At 45.4% G+C, this 24,093-nt stretch overlaps 1 protein-coding gene across 1 annotated transcript; it reads right to left on the reverse strand.

Moving 5' to 3' along the window:
- Positions 1–22,642, reverse strand: LOC102429387 (inactive serine protease PAMR1-like; the record flags this gene model as incomplete). The annotated part of the gene is made up of 3 exons (XM_006108016.3): positions 22,412–22,642; positions 5,365–5,541; positions 1–129 (listed from the first exon to the last, which is right to left on the reverse strand). Coding segments are annotated over exons 1-3 (379 nt in total), but the record flags the coding sequence as incomplete, so codon positions are not given.
- Positions 22,643–24,093: the final 1,451 nt, after the last annotated feature.

Genomic DNA, 24,093 nt, shown 5'->3' on the forward strand with positions numbered 1-24,093 from the left:
GCATGCAGTCTCCTCCGTACCAGCCCGCCCGGCACTCCGCACAGTAGAAGCCTTTCACGTAGAAGTCGTCCAGTGTGCCTCCCCATGAGCCGTTTCGGCAGGTCTTGCAGTTTTCAAAGATGGTGCAACCTGAAACATTTGAACAAAGAGGGTGTTGGAGTCAGCACCTGATGCATGATCGGCTGCATGGGAGAAACCGGGCACCTTCTCAGGGCCTTGTCTCAAGGAAGGGCACCTGGACCGAGACAGGCGCCGAAGCCTTCAGGGAAATGCTGGCTCCCAGGACATGCTAGAGTCACCGGCATTCAGACCGAGGAGGGTGCTGAAATAACATGAAATAACCTGCAGCAAAACCACCTAGAATATCATCATCCAGGGCAAACCGGTCACATTCTTTATATCCATCTATACAAACGCATTTTTGTCAATTAGGCTTACACTATATACTGTACATTCTGGTTCTGTAACTTACTGTTTCACTTAATAAAAGAAGGCATCATCCCATTTCTTTGAAGGTCCTTCTATGTCATATACTTCTATCACCCAAGCATGCCTTTGGAAACAACCTTAATGTCTAACAGTGGGCTCATCCGGGAAGGTGTCAGGCTGCCCCCCACCAGCAGGCTACACCAGAGAGGCATAAGCTGTTCCCAGGCAAGGGTCAGTGAAAAGATTTATTGATTGATTTGAGAGAGGAAGGAAGAGAATGAGAAAAACATCAATTTTTGTGGTCCCACTTATTCATGCATTCATTGGTTGATTCTCGTAAGTGTCCTAACCAGGGATCAACCCACAACCTTGGCATATTGGGATAATGCTCTATCCAACTGAGCTACCCGGCCAGGGCTCGGATCATTTTTAAAACATGGTCTCTTGAGCCGTGGAGGGTGATGAGGGAAGGTAGAGCTCGTTCAGTCTCACTCAGGGCAGACAGCTAAGTTCTAGCTCAGCCACATTTTATCCTTAGAACCTACTCCAGTATCTGCCACATAGGAAGTATTAAATAAATATTATTTGAGTGAATGGATGATGGATGGATGGATGGATGGATGGGTGAACTGCCAATACAGGCTTCTGAGCTGTTTGAGATAACCGGGGTCTCCTTGAGCTGACAGCATACTCTTTTGCTTTTGGCTGAAATTTGGCTTTGTTGGGTTACGGTGTATATATTTGCAGTGTGTATATGGTGGTTCCTGTAGGAGAGAGACTAGCAACCCTCTCTTCGCATACCAGCCTGATTCTACTTCCCTCTCCTGGTCCCTTCTCCCACCAGAGAAGAGTTGCTTCTGATGCCTCAAATTCATGTGGCCCATAACTGGGTCCTAGGGGGGTCACTGTGCCTCCTACAGGCCATCTTCACCCGTGTGCCACTTCCCATCTTTGCTTCCCTTACCCGTGTGCCACTGAGGAGGCAAATGGACTCAGAGTATAACCTCAACGATCCTGCCAACACTTTCTTGGCACAGTAACACCCAGGCCATTATGTGCAAGCCACAAAAACCAGCCTGGTGATGAAAAAGAATGAGGCGCTATTAAAAAAGACACCAAGGAACTCACAGAATTGCTAGAAGGGCCAGAGGCCTGAGTTCAGAGCTACACAGCCTAGAACCGCACACAAACACCTCGCAAACTTGGTCGGGTGAGGGTCCTGGTGCTGCTCGACATTCTGGAAGTCACAGCTCACATCCTGCCACCATGCCCCTGGACCTTGACCCTCCTGCCACCCCTGCCACCAGCACAGAGAAGATTGTTGTCATCCATGATAGAACTTTCTAAAACCACATTGAGATCTCATTTCTCATGCAGGAAACTGGCAACAATCCCAAATGACATGTTCTGTTGCAAGGCTTTGAGAAAACAGTCCCCTCATACACAGCCACTGTGAGTGCGAAAGGCACGGAGGAAAATTTAGCAAAGGCTGGCAAAATGAACAGGTGCACCTCTCTTTGACCTGCAACCCCTCTCCTAGGAATGTACCCCAAAGATACACTGCAAAAATACTAAATGATGTATGCCTTGGGCTATTCACTATAGCATTGTTTATATTAGCACAAAGCTGGAAGCAGCCCAAATACTCATAAACTATGGTAATCACACAACACAGTTATAAGTAACTGCAAAAAGAAATGAAGATGGCGGCTTCATACTGTCAGTGAGTGATCTCCAGCATGCATTGTTAAGAGCAAAAAGCAAGGATAAAGTATGGTAACTTTCGTGCAAGAAGGGAAAAGATGTATATGTGTGTATATATTTGCTTGTATTGTAAAATATGGAAAACGGATGGAAATAAAAAGCCTATCTGTATATCACACAGGTGGCATATGTTACAGAGAAAAGAAGTACAGGCACATCTCGGATATACTGCAGGTGTGATTCCAGACCACCTCCATCAAGTGAGTCGTAAGCTTTTGCTGGTGGGAAGTTTGCCTTCAATTTGTAAAAAAAAAAAAAAATGCAACATTTATGAAGCGCAATTAAGCAAAATTCAGTAAAACAAGGTATGCCTGTACATCGATTGGCTTTAAAACGCAATACTTTGACTGTATACACTTAGTGGGATATATTCTAAGGTCAATAATAACCACAAAGAAAGCGTAACTTCAATCAGTGGTCTTATTGTTAGTACTAATAGTATTGTTATTTTATACAATTCTATTATGTTCTAACAGAAGATAAAGAATATAAGTGATTAGGTTAGTATTATTAGAAAATAGGATGTTCACCATGGGACAAAAGAGATACAAATATAAAATCAAAGAAGTTAAGTGAACCTTATTTGAATATCAACATAAATTCATTTAAAAATAATACATACTCCCTAGCTCCGTTCACTAAAAAGAAGACAAAACAAAGGAACCTGGAACAATGACAGTCCAATAGGAACACCTCAGGTGCTTGTATTCTCAGACCAGTATTCCCTGAAGACACAGCCAACCAACTGCAGATCTGGGGCAGAAAATGCACAAGAAGAGCATGACACATCTTGCCATGTGAGAAGCCAAGGAAGCCTTCAAACCCTAGTGTGGCCATGTCGGAAGAACACAGGGGGACAAGAAGGGCCTCCAGGGTCCTCCAATGGGGTGATGTGTGCATAAACATGGGTAATGACTTAAACAATTAAAGCACATAAATAAATCAAAATGCCTGAGTTCATAATCTCACACACACACACACACACACACACACACACACACACACACACACTCCTCCCTCCTGCCAGACTGAGCTACTTGCAGAATCCTAAATCCTATGCTTTCTCTTGCCACAGGGCCTTAGCACATGCTGTCCCCACAGGTTGACCTCTCTATCAGAATCCCTTCACCCTTGGCAGTTGGCTGCTGCCATCTTCAGAACACACGTCACCTCCTTTAATACGTCTCCACTGACTTTCCCTCCACTGACCCCATCCCCTTCTGTGCTCCCATGGTACCTTGTGCTTCTCTGTCACAGCACTTATCATGCTTAATTATAGTTGCCTATTTCCCTCTCCATCTCTCCCACCAGGCTGCAAGCCCTGGGAATGCAGGAAATGTGACTTTAAAAAAAATCATTGTATTCCCAATGCCTGACATGATACATAGGAGCTGCTTAGTGTGTTTTGTATTTTGTTTTATTGTTATTGAATTTATTGGGGTGACATTGGTTAATAAAATAATGCAGATTTCAAGTGTACGATTCTATAATACATCATCTGTATATTGTATTGGGTGTTCACCATCCAAAGTCAAGTCTCCTTCCATCACCATTTATCCCCACTTACCTTCTTTTACCTTCTCCAACTCCCTTTTCCTCTTGTAATCACCCTTCTGTTGTCTGTGTCTATCAGTTTTTTGTGTTTGTTTGATTTTGCTAATCCCTTCATCTTTTTCACCAAGCCCCCAACCCCTCCTCCCCTCTAACAGCTGTGAGTCTGTTCCATGTATCTCTGAGTCTGTTTCTATTTCATTTGTTTATTTATTTTGTTCATTCGATTCTACATACAAGTGAAATCTTATGGTATTTGTCTTTCTCTGATTTACTTATTTCACTTAGCGTAATACTCCCCAGGTCTATCCATGCTGTTACAAAAGGTAAAATTTCCTTCTTTTTTACAGCCAAGTGGTATTCCATTGTGTAAATGTACCACAGCTTTTTTATCCACTCATCTACTGAGGAGCACTTAGGCTGCTCCCAAATCTTGGCTATTGTAAATAACGCTGCAATGAACACAGGGGTACGTATATTCTTTCGAATTAGTGTTGTGGGTTTCTTCGGATAAATTCTCAGAAGTGGAATTGCTGGGCCATAAGGGAGTTCCATTTTTAATTTTTTGAGGAAACTCCATACTGTTTTCCACAGTGGCTGCACCAAGGTGCATTCCCACCAACAGAATGAGGGCTCCCTTTTCGCCACATCCTTGCTAACATTTGTTGTTTGTTGACATATTGATGATAGCCATTCTGACATGTGTAAGGTGATAACTTATTGTGGCTTTAATTTGCATTTCTCTGATTATGAGTGACATTGAGCATCTTTTCATAAGTCTCTTGGCCTTTGCCCATTATTTTAATTGAGTTGTTTGGTTTTTTGGTATTATTTGAATTCTTTATAAATTTTGGATATTAACCCCTTATCAGCTATGTCATTGGCAAATAGGTTCTCCCATTCAGTGGGCTGTCTTTTCATTTTATTGATGGTTTTCTTTGCTGTGCAAAACTTTTTAGTTTGATGTAGTCCCATTTGTTTATTTTCCCTTTTATTTCCCTTGCCTTAGGAGATGTATCAGAAAAAAATATTGCTACAAGAAATGTCTGAGTTTTACTGCCTATGTTTTCTCCTAGGATTTTTATGTTTTTGACTCTTACATTTAAATCTTTAATCTATTTTGTGCTTATTCTTGTGTATGGTGTAAGGAGGTGGTCTAGTTTCATTTTTTTGCATCTATCTGTCCAGTTTTCCAAACACCATTCACTGAATAGACTGTCTTTACCCCATTGTATGTTCTTGCCTCCTTTGACAAATATTGATTGGCCATAAAGGCGTGGGTTTATTCTTGGGCTCTCTATTCTTATCCATTGATCAATATGTCTGTTTTTATGCCAGTACCATGCTGTTTTGATTACTATGGCCTTATAGTATAGTTTGATATCAGTTTGTTTGTTAAATCAATGAATGAGTATATAAATTCACAGTTTTATGAGTTTAACACTGAAAACACTGAACTCCTCCAGTTCCTCCAGTTAGAATGAGCTGAATTATGCCATTCTTAATAGGCATGGCCTCATAGCCTCCTGATGGCTTCCCATCAGGGCAAGTGTTCAGCCTGTTCCCATTCATGACCTCAGAAAACGCAAGGCAACCTCAGGTCTCCCGTTCCACACTCACCTGGGTGAATCAGGCAGGAGTCACACTCATTGTCCTCATTCCTGCAGCAAGGGATGGTATAACCCACAACTTCCTTCTTTCCAGGGCAGACACATTCAATCTGATCATATTCACAGCACTCGCGACACATGATATTCCACTCGGCTCCGGGGCAGGCTTCATTAATGACTGTGTACTCTGAAATAGAAACCAGCAGGTAAGGACAAAGGTCCTGGCAGGAAGGAGTAAGACCCATAAGTACTCTACTGCTAAAAAGCAACCCTGCCCTACAAATGTATTGCCCTGCCTGAATGATAGAGAGGACCCTATGCATTCTTCCAGGCCAACATCTCCCAAGTGGGTGGCTTACCTCAAAGGGTGTTCAAAACCATCCGTTGTGCATAGATGTGATTTGTGAGAACTGCTATTCATTTTCATTTTTAATAAAGTAAGAAATCATGTTTTATCCATATATAATCAAAGTGGATGACACATACACATATATAATTTACAAGCAAATATACACCTCTTGAGTGCCTACGCTCATTTCTATTTTTGCTGGGGTGCATCAGGCCACGGCGTACAGTTACACAGGTGGTGCAGTGCACAACTCCAGGACCATTCAACGGCACAGCTGCCCAGCACAGCCCAGGCATTCAGGCCATCAAAAAAGTTTGGAGACCAGTCTCTAGATTAGGCCATTCAAGTGCAAGGCTGATGGCCAAGTAGAGACCATGTCATTCATTTCCTCCAAACCTGGCTCCTCCCTCTCGCAGCATGCAACTTTTATGGTATCTTCAAAGGGAAAACCAACAGAGAAGACAAAAAGCACCTTAATTAGTATGTTTGGGAGAATTTCAATGTTTTCCAAGGGTGAACTCATTGGCAGAACTTTATTCAGTCCCTAAATTCAACTGAGCATTCTTTCCCTTGAGAAAAAAAAAGAATGTATTCCTTTCTGGGTAGCATTTATGTATTTCTTTCTTAAAAAATACACACACCTTAAGTAAATGAAAAAGAAAGACCACCTGGCAAAATCTATAAGAGGAATCAGGTGGAGGTTGCCCAGACTAAGAAACAGACTTCGCTTTGATGCTTGTCTTTCTCCCATTCTCCATTTCTCAAAATGTTGCACAAAGATGACGACTGAAGCAGAAATAGGTCAGATATTTGAGGAAGAAAGTGAATCTGGCTTCCCTTTGAAGCCGTTCCTAAAACCCTCTGGCAGGAATCCCCAACATGCTCTGTAGACCCTACTTAAACCCACCTTAGCATCTGTGGTGGCGTCTAACCTCCTGGAATTCATGGTTCAGTTTTCTATTTTCTGCCGCTAAACTTGGAAGTCTGACACAGTTGGTCATTCTTAATTGCCAACTAGGGCCATTTAGAGAAAGTATCGCCATCTACGCACAGCCTCATAAGAACATTCTAGCATCATAGAAAGGAACTACTTGCATAAAACGTTATTTTCTTTTTTATCCACAAACATTGGTGGACGAGCCAAGATCCTCACACTGGCATTTGGGAGTGAATGACATCGATCACTGTGATTCTGTCACTACTGGAGGCGATGGTTTTAATGGCTCTTTCTGGTCTGGTAAATCCACCCCTCTCTTCCTCCCCACTGAGACAGGAAAATGCCCCCATAATATGAGTAAGAAATAATCACATAAGTGAAATAGTCTATGAGAAATATTTACTGCTGACCAGCTGAAGAGACTTCAAAACACAAGAAGCAGACAAGAGCCATTTCCTGGATTTTTTTTCTCCACTTATTACAACATTTGCAGAAAAGGCTCACTGGTCATTTGGCGTTAGCTCTACAAATGTCACGAATTTCAACATGGTGCTAAAGGCCAGGTCCAGAAACAAGGATTTAGAGAAACACCAATAGCACTAAGCTACTGAAGGTTTTCATATATGTATGCTAAAGCACTTTAGCATTTATTTAGCTAAGGTGCTTTTATATTATTGATACAACTTAATCTTCAAAATGACCTGGTGAAGTAGGTAATACATTTTTTTTTTCTTAAAAACATCTAATCCAGCCCGCCCGGTTGTGGCTCAGCAGATGAGCATTGACCTATGAACCAGGAGGTCACGGTTCCATTCCTGGTCAAGGCACATGCCCAGGTTGTGGGCTCGACCCCCAGCGGATGCAGGAGGCAGCCGATCTATGATTCTCTCTCATCATTGATGTTTCTGTATCTCCCTCTCCCTTCTTCTCTGAAATCAATAAAAATATATTTAAAACAAACAAACAAACAAAAATAAACATCTAGCCTACCTCTTTGCTTTACCAGTGAGGAAAAGGGCTATGTAAAGAAGAAGCAAAGATTAATGCCAAAGGAGCTTTTTTTAGAGAATTGATTCTAGGGGGAAGGCAGGCCCACAGAATCCCAGGCCTAGAGAGGATGTGGCTGCTTAGGGGGAACAGGCCAGGACAACCTCCAGCTTCACCCCTAACGGATTGAGCGAACTTAATTTGTCTTCCATACTTAACAACAACGTCTTATAAAAACTGCAAATAAATTTTATCCATCATTGCTTCCCAGGAAATAGAGTAATCCCTCCTTATCCACAGGGGATATGTTCTGAGGCCCCCAATGGATACCTGGAACCACAGACAGTACCAAACCCTAGGTATACTATGCTTTTTCCTACGCAGACAAACCTTTTCACTTCCAGGAAGCACTTCATGGCTTCTCTGTGGCATATCTGAATTGCCAGCATCACTACTCTCACACTTTTGTGCCATTATTGAGTAAAATAAGGGTTTCGTGGACAGAAGCGCTGTGACAGCAAGCGAATCTGATAACCAAGAGGGCTACTAAGTAAAAGTGACTAATGGGGGGTAGTGTAGTGGAGACCCTAGACAAAGCGATGACTCACATCAGGAGCGGGACACAGCTGGACAGCACGAGATTTCATCACGCTGTTCAGAAGGGTGCACAATGTAAAACTTATAAAATTGTTTATTTCTGGAATTTCCCATATAATATTTTTGAACCACAGTTGACCCGGTAATTAGAACTGCAGAATGTGTAACCACAGATAAGGGGGTGCTACTGTAAGCAACTAAAGCAAAAATAACTCATGGAGCACTGCCCTGGGATAGACCAAGGCACTGAAAGGTCAAGCACATGCCCATAATCGCACAGTAAAATCCAGCTTACAGAGTTCCGGGCACCAGACACAGGGGGTCATCCCTAATTCTTCCACTGGATCAAATATTTTTTCTTTATAAAACTCAACATGTTTCAATATAAAAGATCTCTTGTGAAAGCTTCAAAAAAATAAAATCATAAGAAATAAAAAGTCTTCAGAAGTATCCTTAATATTTTGTTGTCAATCCTTCAAATTGTCTTCTGTCAATAAGCACATATATATCCAGAGGTAGATACTGACAAATGTATACACATGGTCTTCTCACCTCTCAAAACTGGGAACAGTATTTTTATTTAAAAATTGATTTTTTTCAACAATTTTCAACCTTTTTTATCCAATGGCACACATAAACTGACTACTAAAATTCTGCAGCACAACAAAAAATATATTTTTGCCGATCTGGCAAAAAGTAGGTATAATTTTGATTCACACCAAATGGCTATTGTTGTGTTGGCTGATGTCATTTTTTAAAATTTGATAACCTCAGGGAAAAGAGGTCAGTGCCCCTGACTAAATAGACAGGCATTGCATGTTTTAAGAATTCTCGCAGCACAGTGGTTGATTTTAAATTGCTGCATCATTATCCTATGTGTGCAAGTGCTCCCCTCCCTCCTTTTTACAATCAGGGTGAGCAAATACCAAGAGAGTTGCAAAGTGCTTGGACATCCTAAGCTTTGCTCAAGCCCTTCTCCCCACAGCCACGCTCGGGACAGCCATCCTCCCGTCTCCTATCCAGAATGGGGAGTCCAGTCATGATGGTCCAGCTCTGGATATTCCAGAATTCACTTTAGAAAATGCAAGATCCTTAACCTCTCAGTCCTGTTTTAGGACTGGGGATGCCAAGGCAATGACGACAATCTGAACTTCCTAACTGATGTCTAACCAGCACACATTTCTGACCAGCTGGCCCATGTTCAGCTGGTGGAGAACAAATGAATGAATGAATGAATGGGTCGGCTGTCATCACCATCATCATGACTCAGCACAGCCCCTCATCTGCCTGATGGTTTGCTGCAAAGCTATCCAATGCTCAACCATGTCTATTGCTGACAACATGGGGGAACACTTAATCCCCCAAACAGCAGGGGATTAACGCCACAGAATGGTAGGGGGAGCAACTGTGTCCCCTTAGCTCAGTCTCTGAGAGCCACGTTTTCAACACTAGATTTTCAGGCAATATGCTGACAGGATGACTGTGAAGGCCGATCTGAAAAACTCAGAGGATTCTTTATGAAAACAAAGGTCAGCCTGTTCCACACATGCCTGAAACATCAGTGGCCCGATTAAAGGCCCAGGCAAGATCACCCCAAAGAAAAGTACTTTTATCGTGTGTCCGCTCATGCTGGATGTTAGAAATCTGCCTTTGCATCCACCAAAAACCCTATAGCATCTCATCTAACCATACTTAATTAAAATCCCTACTGAGCTGTTTACTGTCCTGCCATCTTATAAATGAGACTAATGTGAGAGGGGGAAAAATGACATTATGAATCAGAGAGATAGGCACCTGGGCAGCTTGGGCCCCTCACTGATCCCCACTCAGTCCTCACCCACTCTGTGCAATCTGAACTTCCCAACTGATGGCCAACCAGCACACATTCCTGACTACCAGCCCACTCCACAGGGCCAATGACAGACAGGCAAATCCGGAGCAGGAATGATTGGCAGACAGGGGCGACAAAATCATTACTGGGGCCATTGGTGATTTCCTATTTCCTCCTGAGCCTTTGAGAACCATGCCATCGCCAGTGACCCTCCGTCACAGCCTGGCTGGATTCCCAGTCTCAGTGACCTCGGTCTTCCCCTTTCAAAGCTCCTCTTGCTAACGAGATAATGATAGCTGCAGAGTCAATGCCTTTATCACCCTCCCTTGGGAATCAGGAGTAAGAAAACTTTCAGTGGATTCCTTAGAAATCTGGTTTGTAGGCTCTTAGACATTGGGGAGGGGAGGGGCAAAAATCAGTTTGACGCTTCCTTTCCCTCCTCATCCTTTACTAAGCACACTGCTCTACACCGTGGCTCTTCATTCATCCTCCTCTACTCCCTGGGTCTCAGCATCCACAGGGAATTTATCTGAGCCCCCAATGAGCATATACCAGCTCACTGAATCCTCACAGTCACCCTTCAAAGGGTTACTTTTTTCATTGAAAAGATGAAGAAACTGAGGAACAGAGCAGGAGGGGAGGGGGTAAATAAATTGCTCCAGGTGGCCCAGCATTCAGGTGAAAGAAGAAAGATCAGAATCTAGCTCTTTCTGAGACCAAAGTCTTATTCCTTCCAACACACTACCTGGGTTCTACAGAGTTCACCCCTCTGACTATGCAGATTAAGAATGCAATACTGGGCCCTGACCGGTTTGGCTCAGTGGATAGAGCGTCGGCCTGCGGACTGAGGGGTCCCAGGTTCGATTCCGGTCAGGGGCATGTGCCTTGGTTGCGGGCACATCCCCGGTGGGGACTGTGCAGGGGGCAGCTGATCGATGTTTCTCTCTCATCGATGTTTCTAACTCTCTAACCTTCTCTCTTCCTCTCTGTAAAATATCAATAAAATATATATTTTTTAAAAAAGAATGCAATACTGGTGAAGTGGACACAAGCCACCCAACTTTTAATCCTGAATCTGCCCCTCGCTTATGCTGCTGAACAATCGTGGACAAGACACCTTGGTGCAGCATTTTCTCCACATCTCAGGAGGATGGACATAGATTGATGGAGTTGTTGATGTTCCTGTAGATGAAGAAGACAATGACCATAAAGGGCTTTGGAAGAAAAACTGCATATTTTTCAAGACATTACCATTATTCTCTACAGAATAAAACACCATCACGTTTGGTGAAGACACCAATGGCGAAGGGAGTGAAGAGAGTAAGAGGGTGAGTAATACTGTCTCCTCTGGAGGCCCCCACACACGTGGCATTTTCAAACAGTCTGCACATGCTATGCTTTGGTCATGGCTTTCTGGGTTACTCCCCCTTGCTTCCAGATTTCCTAGTCTCATTTTTTCACTACCCTCTTTTTAAATGCCTATTTAAGTAGGACATACCTCAACCCTGCTGCTTCTCTGTTAGAAATAGAAATCACACATCCACAGCCAAAGGGAACAAAACCCAAACTCTAGAGTCTTAGAAGAGTCCCCATTTGCCATTTTCTTCAACAACTGTGTTAATCCTTGAAGGACAGCTGCTTCTGGGTTATTTCAAAGGTTGTAATATGAGCTCAGTAGATCTTATGTTTTTTATTAGCATTGGCTACTAAAAAGAGACTTTAATATTACATTGAAAAGCACTTGGCCACAGAACTCAGCAAATATTATAACAACCAATGCATTAGAATAGCTAAGTTGGAAACAAAAAACTTAAGCTATACCCTCAAAATGTAATCTGGATTTCCCCCAATCCAAGAACTTTACAAACAATCATGCCTGCTCCCCAATCTTCCACACTTTTTAACACCTTCTTTCTGAGTCAGCGTGTCAGGGCTACACGGGGGTCTTGGTCAATCTTCCACATTTACCTCTTTGCCAAGAGCTCCCAGACTAAGTGTCATTGTCTTCACATCTGGGTTCCCTGATGCCAGGCAGAGGCCAGATTCTCCTTCTACCAGAGGCAGCTGGCCAACAGCAGATGTAAAGTGTGGAGAGATGCTGAGCGGGTGATGCATTTATAATGGTATGTTCGATGGCTCACTAAGCCCTGAGCTGGCAGCAGCTTCACACAGGCTAGCCCTCATTATAGTTACCTCCTCCAGCTCTGCACGCTAGAACAAGAAGAAGGGGGACTTCTTGCCTGAGGATTCCTGGCTGGCTTCACCCTTGAATCACAACAGGTGGTCATAAGCAACGTCTCATGTTTGGGAGGAAACATCATTGACCCAGAATCACCTACTCTTGGAGACACCAGGCCCTCAGCCCCTGCAAGAATCTACCAGTGGCCCTACTTCAAACACAGGGAACTAAGGCACAGCACAATAAAACCAAGGGGAAAAACAAGTCTCAAAGAGATAAATGTACGGTGAATCGTTAGGGACTTTTTTTTTCTGACAGAGTCACAGATGAATGGAATAGGGCTATAGATGAAGCTGAAGTGGGCCTTGAGAGGACCATGTAACTTCCATTTTACTATCTATAGAACACCCAGTATTTTCCCTTTTCAAGTCCTTATGAAACTTGTACTAGTGGGAAACATAGTAGAAAGCAGAGTAGATGACTTTAATTTCCTGAGTACTCCCTTTAAATAGACGATCTCATTTCATACCTGCAATAAACCTGTATTAAAGACACTGTTATCCTCAGTCTACAGAGTGGAAGGTGGTAAGGTCACATTGAAGAGGTCTAGCAACTTGCCCAAGAAAATCAGCCATAATGGTAGAGCCAGGATTCAAACCCTGGCCCATATTTTTAAATATAATACTCTATATCCCATGTATAGACATACACATGCATGCACACCTAAATGTATACATACCCACATCTATACTTTTATTCTTTTATGTATACGTGTATTTGAACTTGAACACATCCACATCGAGACATCTGTCTTGATGGTAAGTGAGGGCTGAATCTCAGGGGTTACTCAAGTCTACTGAGGCAGAATAACCTTTAAGGAAACAGCCAGTTTTATTCCTCACTCATTGCCACTGTAGTCACCTCCTCTGAAACAAGTCTGGGCAGAGGAAGGAGGCAAGCAATGCTGGGGCCAAGGAGAAGCCGTGTTGCATGACAACAAGAGAAATATTTAACAAATGCAGGAACAAAGTAGCCCCAGAAACAGCAAGCAAGGGGTTGATGAGCAGTTCAAACTCACATGCTGTCACCATGGATACAGCCCCAGTGTAAACAGCCCAGACCACTGCTGGGTGGTGCAAATCAAGGTCATGGTGACTGGGCTATACCAGAACTGGCAAGATGGGGGTTAATAACAAGGGATTAGAAACAAACGGCAAGCGCGCATGTGTGTGCGTGTGCGTGTGTGTGTGTGTGTGTGTGTGTGTGTGTGTGTGTGTTAGAGGGGGAGGGGGAGGGGGAGGGGAGGGGAGAGAGTAACTGGTGATGAACTGGACCTTGAACTGTGTCCCCAGGGATTAGAAGAATGCTCAAATATTCTCATTTTTTAAAGAGGAGACAGTATGGCTGTCACCAAAGATACAATCTAGTCAGGAAGTCCAGTCACAGTTCTTATCATTCCCAGGACATCCAATGATCCCAGACCATCCACATCACTTTAAGCAACTCTAACACAAGAAATGAGTTTCCTCAGTGAAACATGCAGGTCAATGCTGGAAAGGACTTTTCTCACCAAAACATGGAGTGGATCATCTCCTTGGTTCTTCCAACATCTCAACAAGGGTTAAATGTCAAGGACACCAGACTGCCTGCCCATCCCTCAGCAGAAGTCTGAAGGGAAGTCCATGCTTTGCAGACTTTCAAATTCTCTTCTTACCCTATCCTCTGTAATAACAAGATATTCTTCAATGTTTTATTCATTATGGGCAAGAGACCAGAGTTTTCCAAACTCCATTCCATGGAGCGCCAATTCCCCTGGTTGGTGTAACGCAGCAATTTTCAACCTTTTCATCTCATGGCACGCACAAAATAATTGCCAAAATTCGGCAGCACACCAAAACATATATATTGCATTGTTTGCTGATTTGACAAAAATTGTATAATTTTGATTTATTCACACCCGATGGCTATTGTTGTGTTGGCCGTTGTCATTTTTTTACTTGATAATCCAGGAGAAAAGAGGTCCGTGCCCCTGACTAAATAGTCAGGTACTGCATGTTTTTAAAATTCTTGAGGCACACTGGTTGAAAATCACTGGTATAAGGTATTATGTGCAAAATGGTTCTGTGGCCAAACAACTTTGTCAAAGGCTAATAACAGCTTTCTTTATTACAGGGCTTTGTGGGGGTCTGTAATATACTTTGTCCATAACCCCCCAGACTCATTTCATCATAAAACCCTGGGTTTCTCTGCTTCTCTTCCCTGAGTATCTCCCGAGATTGTAGGTTTCAACACCAGGCTGGACCATAAGCTCTCTCAGCAGGCTGCCAGTGCCTCAAGGAAAAGGACTTTGTCTTACTCCTCATGGCACCTCCAGCACCTAGGGCCGGGCCTGGTGCCTGGTAGGTGCCTGATAACATTTGCTGAATAAATACATGAATGTGGACTCGTGAGCCATGCGTGATTCCCAGAGAAGGTTATTTGTGAGAAAGACCGATGTTAGAAATATGTCTCTTGCTGTGGCCTTTTGGAGTCTCTATTTTGTAGTCCAGCTAATCTATTGGGTTTATTACTGCTGAGTTTTTTTGTTTATTGCAGTTTGTATCTCATTTCCATAAAGGAATGTTCACTTGTTCTGTTCTACCAGCGAGTGGGCCAGAGGAGTCAGCCTTGCACAGAACGGAGGTCGAACACCATTTAGAAGCAGGCAGTCAACCACCCACTGGGAGGCAGAAAGCCAGACCAAGGAGCCCCGCAACAACGATTCTTCACACCAGCCAAGCCCTTCCTTCTGCTTCCATCCAGGTGACCCCAGGGTATGTTGGAAAATATGGGAGTAGATGTTACCAGCTAGAAGCTAAGCTCAGCCAACTTGTCCTAGAACATCTCAGGTGATCTCCACCATCACTGTTGACTCCTGAGGCGGGATCCCGTGATATGGGGCATTAACTGATCATCTCCAAAAGGAATCCTATGAAATAAATGGACATGGAACTGGGTTTGAAAAACATTGATATCTTAACTCCTCGGAGTCTTCAAACAATTCATTTGATTTGAAGTAAACTGGGCCCACATACCCCCTCCCCGTTCCATCCAGTGGTTTTCCATTAAACTGGCTGGAAATCTTTAATGGGTCATGAATTCAGCTTGTGAGGACACATGCTGCATCTCCCCATAAACTGAAATTGCCTGAATGTGGTCCTCACTCTGTTCTGGCGGCAACAGCCCTGGTTTTCCAATCACCAAACCAACTGACCAGACTTCTGCTTGCACAGATCCTTGCTGCCAAACCACTAACTGAACCCTCTGAGGCAGCCAGGACCTCCGAGAGGGCGGTGGTGAAGATGCCACACTGCAGGAGTAAAGGCTTTCCCATGCCCAGGGGCAGAGGGAGAGAGAATAGTGTCTTCATTTGCTGCTCAGCCAAGGGGGGAAGGGGGACACTTCTCTTAACTACGTGACATAATACCCCAGACATCAGTGTCTAGTAGAAGTTGAAATGAACTGGTTAAAACCCATAAACCCATCTTAGTATTCATGGAAAGGGATCACATCTCCATCCCCTGTAATATTCATCAACTGTGCTATGTGAAAAAAGAATAAAGAAAAAAAATGCTCCGGTTTACTGATGCCAGGCCTGCTCCTCCCTTTCCATAGCCTAAGCGTTTGCACATTGATGGCCTTGACAGAATAAATCCATAAAGGAGAAGGGCTACAGAGTGTCAGGGCCAGACTGGAAATGTGTCTCATCCTTAATACTGACTCTCAGCAAATAGACACATGATTTTTATTTTAAAAGGTGACCATGGGCCGAAACCGGTTTGGCTCGGTGGATAGAGCGTCGGCCTGCGGACTGAAAGGTCCCGGGTTCGATTCCGGTCAAGGGCATGTACCTGGGTTACGGGCACATCCCCAGTAGGAGATGTGCAGGAGGCGGCTGACCGATGTTTCTCTCTCATCGATGTTTCTAACTCTCTATCTCTCTCCCTTCCTCTCTGTAAAAAATCAATAAAATATATTTAAAAAAAAAAAAGGTGACCATGGGACAAAGAAATTCTCACCTCCCACATCTAATCAGAGAGAGATGCATGATGCTAGGGACAGCTAGCCCAGACACTGGTTGGATTTTTGATCTGCTTACGAGCCCTGTTTCCTTTAGGGAATGGCTCCTCTTGGGTTCTATGAGTGGATACTTTCTCTGTAACCCTGGGGTGTTGATGTCTCTGTCCTTTCTCCCACATCCACTCTGCCTCCGGTGAGTCCAGGACCTTACTTGGGCCATTTTGAGCACTTGGACTGTCCAAGGGATAACTGGATTTCTTTACTAACGTCGTGGTCTCTTATGATTTGGATGAAATACGCTAGTTGGACCTACTGCTTGCTGTGGCAGTGTTGTGTAGTGTTTCAGGGCATACACTGTGAAGTCAGACCATCTGGGTTCAAGACATGACATTCAGGTATGTGACCTGGGCAAGTACTGAACTGCTCCTTGCTTAAGCTCTTCATGTGTGAACTGGGGATCATAACACCACTACCTAGGTTTGTTGAGAGGATGAAATAAATACATATAAAGCATAGAGAAGAAGGTGGCCTTGTTTTTACCACAAACTCAATACATTATTTCAGATCAGGCCCCTTAGGTCAGATAGGATGGGAGCATCCTCCAAAGAGATTTCCATCACTGATGTTTCCATCATCAAGGGTGAAGAATTTGATGTGCAACCCCAACCTATTTCACTCTCAACCTACCACCTACTTCACTTCCAACCTGCTACCTACCCCTTCCTACTCTGCTCTCAACATATTACCTATCCCTTCCTACTCTGCTCTCAACCCACATAGGCTCTGCACCTGTCTTGCTGATAACTACCACCAGGAAAAATGGAAGGAGTAGGGCTGAGTGGGGAGCAGTAGTAAGTCCCATAGGTTAAGAGAGTGAAACATCTCCAGCCAACACTCTGCCTTCCTTGGTGGTTTTGTTTACGGGTATGATGCTTGGTTTTCCCTCCACTTTCACTTCTTCCTCTCCATTAGAAACCTAATGCTTTGGCCTAGAACATGTGATGACTGACAAACAGAATTCCTTAAACATAAACCAGGCTTGGAATCCGATAGACTTTCTGCCACTGCTCTGGTAGCTTTCAAAGCTCTGGCTGACCTCTGGGTCCTCTGCCCTGGAATTCAGGAACTAGAAACTGTAAACACTGCATTTCCCTCTCCTTTAACATAAAGTAAGAGGAGAGAGAGCTGGGCTCTTGTGACTTTCAAATATTCACCGAGTGAAGGTGACAGGTCCTCCCCTGTGTGTGTGTGTGTGGGGGGGGGGAACGAGCACAACTGTCCCTCATTTATCACCGAAATGGAACTTTTCCCGATTTGTACCCGCCCCCACCCCCGCCCCCAAATCAAATGCAGCTTCAAGAACTGGTCTCAGGGGAGCCAGGTAGACAAGTTTTTTCTTGCATCAGGATTGGCCGCCCCAAGTGGGGCAGATGGAAATAATTTTCAGACTTAAGGCCAGTCATTCGGTCCCCCAGACGTCATCATCTCAGCCATTTCTGTCTAGCCAGATGTAAGTAAGTTGCAGTCAAACCCGCAGTCCATGCCAGTGGCACTCCAATGCCCTCTTGAGACTTCTGGATAGTTCCAAGGGACCTAAATGCTCCAGGTCACCTCTGCTTCTAGGCAACCATGCCCATGCTTTGTCTGTCACTTACAGACCCAGACATAAAGCCCAGCCCTGTTCTCAGTTTCCACCAAAAGCTCACTCCCAAGGGCATTCGTGAGAGTAAAACATTTTACTAAAGAGTTAGAGCTCATAGAAAGAAGTGAGATCATGTCCCATAACACATACATGTAAAATATATTCGCATTCCTACTTTTAAAAGACCAGTCAGCTGGTCTCAAACCTTAAGACAGTGATGGTGAACCTATGACACTCGTTTTTTGGTTGATTTTTCTTTGTTAAATGGCATTTAAATATATAAAATAAATATCAAAAATATAAGTCTTTGTTTTACTATGGTTGCAAATATCAAAAAATTTCTATATGTGACACGGCACCAGAGTTAAGTTAGGGTTTTTCAAAATGCTGACACGCCGAGCTCAAAAGGTTCGCCATCACTGCCTTAAGAGCTTGATTCACTTGCATTTCTCCCCATTCAGCACTTGGCTTTCCACCTTCCCTCCTTCACTCTTCCTTTCTGCCCTGTACCTCTCAGGAATGGAGGTCAAAATCTCAAGTGTCAGTAGGGACTAGAAGGTAACACACAGATGGGTTGAGAAGCTTGGGTGTCAAGCCATAGAGAGGACCCAGCCTGCCTCAAAGCATTCAGGTTCAAACATTTGTAAGCACTGTGTCCTACTCAATATTTCTTTAGACTGCTTGGCCCGAAGGCTGCCCTGCCCGTGAGCAGACCTTCAGCTCTACAGCATCTCTCTGCCACACAGCCAGCCAAGACAGAGCAACAGCGTCACCAAAACCAGAGCTACCCGGGACTCTCCCCTCCCACCCCCATGTGTGTCCTGAAGCCTTGCTAAGGTTAGATGGGAGTCAGCATCGTTAACTGATCCTTTAGATGAGTGAGCTAAAGTCAGCCAGGTACCAGGTGAGCTGGAGCTCAGGACAGTCGGGGATCACTGCAGGCTCCACTCATCTGCTGTGTGTTCTCTTTATATTATTTTTGTGGGAAGATATAAATAACACACTTGATATTTTTAATCATTCTTAAGTGTGCAGTTCAGTGGCTTGCACAACCATCACCACTATCCATCTCAAGAACTTTTTCATGATCCCGTATAGAAACTCTATGCCCATCAAATAGTAAGTCCTCATTCCCTCCTCCCCTGACCCCTGGCAACCACTGTTCTACCTACTCTCAATGAATCTGGTCACTCTAGGCACCTCATATAAATGGTATCGTACAGTTTTTGTCTTTTCGTGTCTGGCTTTTTTTCACTTAGCATATCTTCAAGGTTCATCCACGTCATAGCATGTGTCAGAATTTCACCCGTTTTGGGGACTGTATAATGTTCCATTGCATGGATATGCCATGTTTTGTTTGCCTGTGGATGGACATTTGGATTGTCACCCTTTAGCTATTGGGAATAATGCTGCTGTGGACACTGGTGTACAAACATCAGTTCAAGTCCCTGCTTCTGCTTCTTTTGTGTATATACCCAGAAGTGAAGCTGCTGGATCAAATGTGTAACTTCTTGAGGAACCGTGCCTGTGTATCCTTGAGCAGGTCATGAAACCTCTCTGAATCTCATCTGTGAGACAGGGAGAATCACAGCACTACCTCCGTGGGGTGGACTGGGAATGACTTCATGTAAAGCATTTGGCTCAAGGATGGGGCACATCATAAACCCTTATAGGTGCTTAATCTCATTGTCCTCTGAATCTGAAAATAAACTCATAAAAATTCTCTAAGAAAACAACAAAGGCCCAGCTGGCGTGGCTCAGTGGTTGAGCGTCGACCTATGAACCAGGAGGTCACGGTTCAATTCCCGATCAGGACACATGCCTGGGTTGTGGGTTCAATCCCCAGTGTGGGGCATGCAGGAGGCAGCCAACCAATAATTCTCTCTCATCATTGATGTTTCTATCTCTCTCTCCCTCTCCCTTCCTCTCTGAAATCAAATTTAACAATACTTTTTAAAAAAGAAAAAACAAAGTACTCAAACTAAATGATCTCTAAAGTCACTCCCAACTCCCAAACTCCATGATCCCACCATTCAATTATTTTCCTGTTGGAGAAGCCAGAAGTTTTCGGAGTATATCTCAGGGAAACTCCCTCTCCATGGTCCCCACAAAAATCCACCCCTGCCAAGAAGGCCCAATTTTCATAGCTCTCTCCTTGGAATTTGCTAACACATCCCATTAGAAACCAACATCTAATTTTTCTTGCCACTCCTTCCCCTGCTTTCTTTCCACATCCCCTCTCTCAGCTCCTTCTCCTGCCCACTGAATAGCTGTATTTCAAATCATCCTCCCCTGCTGCCTTTACGCTTCGTCCCCTCCACCAGCTAATGTCTGTTGGAAGCAACGCTCGTGGAGTTATCCATATTAAGGTTTCATTCCCAAGAGTCACATATTTTAAATGAGTTTTTCCTCTTGGGCAGAATCCTGCTGGCAGAGCTGCTGCTATTTGGTGAAGTCAGTGGAGTTGGGTTTCTCCCTCACATGCTATTTATGTTGGGTTATCGCTTGGCCTGATGTTTGGCTTCTCGTCCTCCAACATGTGTCCCATGCCGATGAGCAACCACATCCCCTGAGCCATCCAGTGGATGCTTGCGTTTCATCAAGCACTCATTTTAGAAAAGCAATTAGAGGAGCTACGCTTCCAGGCTTCTCCTGCCGGGGCCAGATTTAGATTCCAGCAGGGAGGGGACTCATTCACTACTTAAAGAAATATTTTCCTTCTCCTCGCCATCCCTCCGCCTGCCCTCTAAATGTGAAGGCTCACCAGCGGAGCTATCCTCGCTAGACACTGAGAAGTTGCCCTGCGGTTCAGCCCGCGGCTCGGCTGCCAGGAATCCACGCACCCTCCCTGAAGCGTTTCCACAGCAGAAAGTAAAAGAGATTCTCGGGTCGGGAACAAATGGGTTTTTCAGATCCTGGGCAAGAAAAAAGGTAGCTGAGCTTTGGGTTTGTTTGTTTTTTTAAAGTTTTATGGGTTTGAGATGTCTCACCTGCCACATTATTGAGAGAGAGAGAGAGAGAGAGAGAGAGAGAGAGAGAGAAGCAGGAGGAGGGCTGATCCGAGCCCTGGTGCTCCCAGTAGGAACCAGGTTCCTCTGGAGTTGGCCTGGGGGCCACCAAGCCTGGAGGTCAGGCTCTAAAAGGGAGAGGTAGGGCAGGGAGCAGTCTGCATGGGAAGCCGTCACCCTACTGCAGGGCGAGTGTCTGGGTTATCGGCCCCTCGCGCCCCCTTCTTTCTTCACTGCGGTCGTTCACTCCAGATGAGAAAAAATTCAAATGAAACCCTCTGTCCAGCTTGAGAGGAAATCACCAAGATTTCACCAGCGGCTGACAGCCTATGGGGAGGTGGAAAGCATTGACCAAAGTGCAGCTTTTGTCATGAATCTTGACTTTTTGTTCACTCTTGGGACACTTGCCAGCTAATTGCAGCAATGGAGCACCCAGCTCTTGGGTAGAGCCCAGGTGACAGGTAACCAGCCCAGGTGACAGGTAACCAGCACAGGTGACAACTAACCAGCACAGAAGGTGACAGGTAACCAGCACAGAAGGGGGGGCAGCAAAGCTCACACACTCCCTGCTCCCGTGCAAAGCTGCCCTGTTTTGTCACATCCGCGAATTTCCACCTGCCTTACCGCAAGAGGTCTCGCCTTACCTCCTGACACCTCACCCCTAGAGCCATCCATTGTAAGAACAGATGCTCCTGAGAAGCCCCCTTTCCCTGCCTGCCAGCGAGCAGCCACAGAACAAGCCTGCCAGTCCCTCGATTCTGCTCCAGCCTCAGAGGCTCCCAGAAGGTCCGGGTCTGGTTTCAGCCGCACTTGCCCCGGGAGTCCACTGGACGTGGGTTTGTGGCTCCGAAAATGACACATGAAAAAAAACACACAGAGAAGCCAGAGCTCCTTCTAAACAAACACTGTGTGTCCCCAGAAACAACGTGCACTTTTAACCTCAGCCTTTTCCTCATCCTTCTCAATCTTATCAGGAAGGAAATACGTATGCCAAGCGAGGAAACCTCCCAGGCGGGGATCTGTCCTGAAGGGATGTAACAGTAACATCTCACCAAGCAAGACACCCACCGGCAGGAACGCCCTTGAGGCAAGCCCGGCTCCCGATTCATTTCTCTCCTTCCCACTCGCCTCCGAGGGGCTCTTTCTAGGAGAAACTTGGCTTTTGCGAGTCAGAGTGGGTAACTCAGGCTGGATAGACTCCTGGAGGTAATTTTATGCTATAAAAAACTAAGACAAAATAAAATAAATGGATAAAACTGGAGCTGGTACCCCTTCGTGAGGCAGTTTCAGTCCCACAAGTTGGGATGACAAAACCAAGTCACATTCTCGGGAAGGAGGCAGGCGCACCAGCCAAGACCCCACAGCCCACCCGCAGCACCAACTATTGGGGCTCCCCAGGCCCACTCCCTACAGACCCCAGAAAGGAGATGCCTCCCAACTGGGGTGTCCTGCCGGCTACTCACAGTACCTCTTGGCAAGGATGAGATGAGTAAAAGCTGCAGGAAAGTGAGCCCCAACTGCGTCCACCAGCCCAGCTCCATCGTTCCTGTGGCCAGTGCCCCGAGTGACTGTAGGGGAGGGACCGAGGGGGCCGGTGGGCAGCGGTTCTTACAGGGACCTCCCCAAGTCCCAGCTGAGCGGGAGCTCCGGTTTCAGCTCGCCAGGCTCTCCCATCCTCATCGGAGGGAACCACCTTCAGCGACAGAGCTAAACGTCAGCCCAAACCTCTCCTCTCTGCTGCCTTAACCCTTGCGGGGCCTGGGGAGGTGTGGCCACGCCGCTGGGAAACTCAGGCTGGGGCTGGAAGGGACTGCTGCAGGGAAGCTGGGGGGGTGGGGGCGGGGAGCAACCAAGGTCCCGCCAGGCTCCCTGGCCAGGTTGAGAGAAGGGGACAGCTGGCAGGTCAGGGGTGGCTGGATGGGGCAGAGGTAGGCGGGGCTGTAGGGCGGCTAAGGTGAGTCCTGAAGAATAAAATCTAGCCACCCTGGGCCACTCTTCCTCTTTTTTTATGCCCCTACCCACTCCCTCACATTTATGCCCCTCTCCACTCCCCCCTCCCCACCCCCATCACCACCCCCACAGTAGCCTGGGATGGAGGCTCCCCTGCCTGCCATGTGAGTGTCCTTGTGGGAGGAGGCACTGGTGATGGAAGGAGAAAGGGAGCCAACCCCTACCTCTCCCCTCCACCTCTATCCCTTCTGTCATTCAGGTCCAGGGCAGTGGGGAGGTTTCCCTGAGCTGGGGGAGCTTGACCTGGGGACTGAGAGAGAAGTAGAGTCTCAATCCATGGAGGGGATGGGGAGAGCTTTCTAGAAGGAAGACTAAATTTGGCCAGCACCACTAGGAAATAATGATTGTTTACAAGTTTATATTACAATTTTATTTATTCTTTTCCCAAAAGAATCCATGGCAACATATATCATGAAAATGTGTGTGAGCCCAGCTGGTATGGCTCAGTGGTTGAACATCAACCCATGAACCAAGAGGTCACTGGTTTGATTCCCAGACAGGGCACATGCCCAGGTTTCCAGCTCGATCCCCAGTAAGAGGTGTGCAGGAGGCAGCCATGGATATTTCTCTCTCATATCAGTGTTTCTCTCTATCTATCTCTCTCCCTTCCTCTCTTTCTAAAATCAATAAAAACATTTGATTTTTTTAAAAATGCGAGTTAAAGATTTATACATATACTAGAGGCCCAGTGAACGAAATTCGTGCATGGGTAGGGTCCCTAGCCCTGTCCAGAAATCAGGGCCCATCTGTGGGGCTACCAGCGGGGCAATTGGTGGCCCCTGCTGGCACTTGCCTTGGCCGGCCTGGCACCGCCTGCTCGCTGGCCCCGCCCCAGCCACCACCACCAGTTGCCTCCCTCTGCGGGGCAACTGGGAGGGCGATCGCAACTCCTCCTCCCCCACTCACACCCGCCTTGGCTGTCCTGGGGCATCTGCCCCCTGGTGATCAGTGCACATCATAGCAACCAGTCGTTTCATCGTTTGTTCCACCATTCGGTCAATTTGCATATTAGGCTTTTATTATATAGGATATGAACAAAAGCCAACCTGAAAGGATAGACAATATGTCTAGTTTGGATGTGGCAAAGAGCAGGAGAAGAGGAAGAGTGTGGCCCAGGGTGGTTGGATTTTATTCTTCAGT

The sequence above is a fragment of the Myotis lucifugus genome, unplaced genomic scaffold (genome assembly GCF_000147115.1).
Source record: "Myotis lucifugus unplaced genomic scaffold, Myoluc2.0 scaffold_1665, whole genome shotgun sequence".
NCBI lineage: Eukaryota > Metazoa > Chordata > Mammalia > Chiroptera > Vespertilionidae > Myotis > Myotis lucifugus.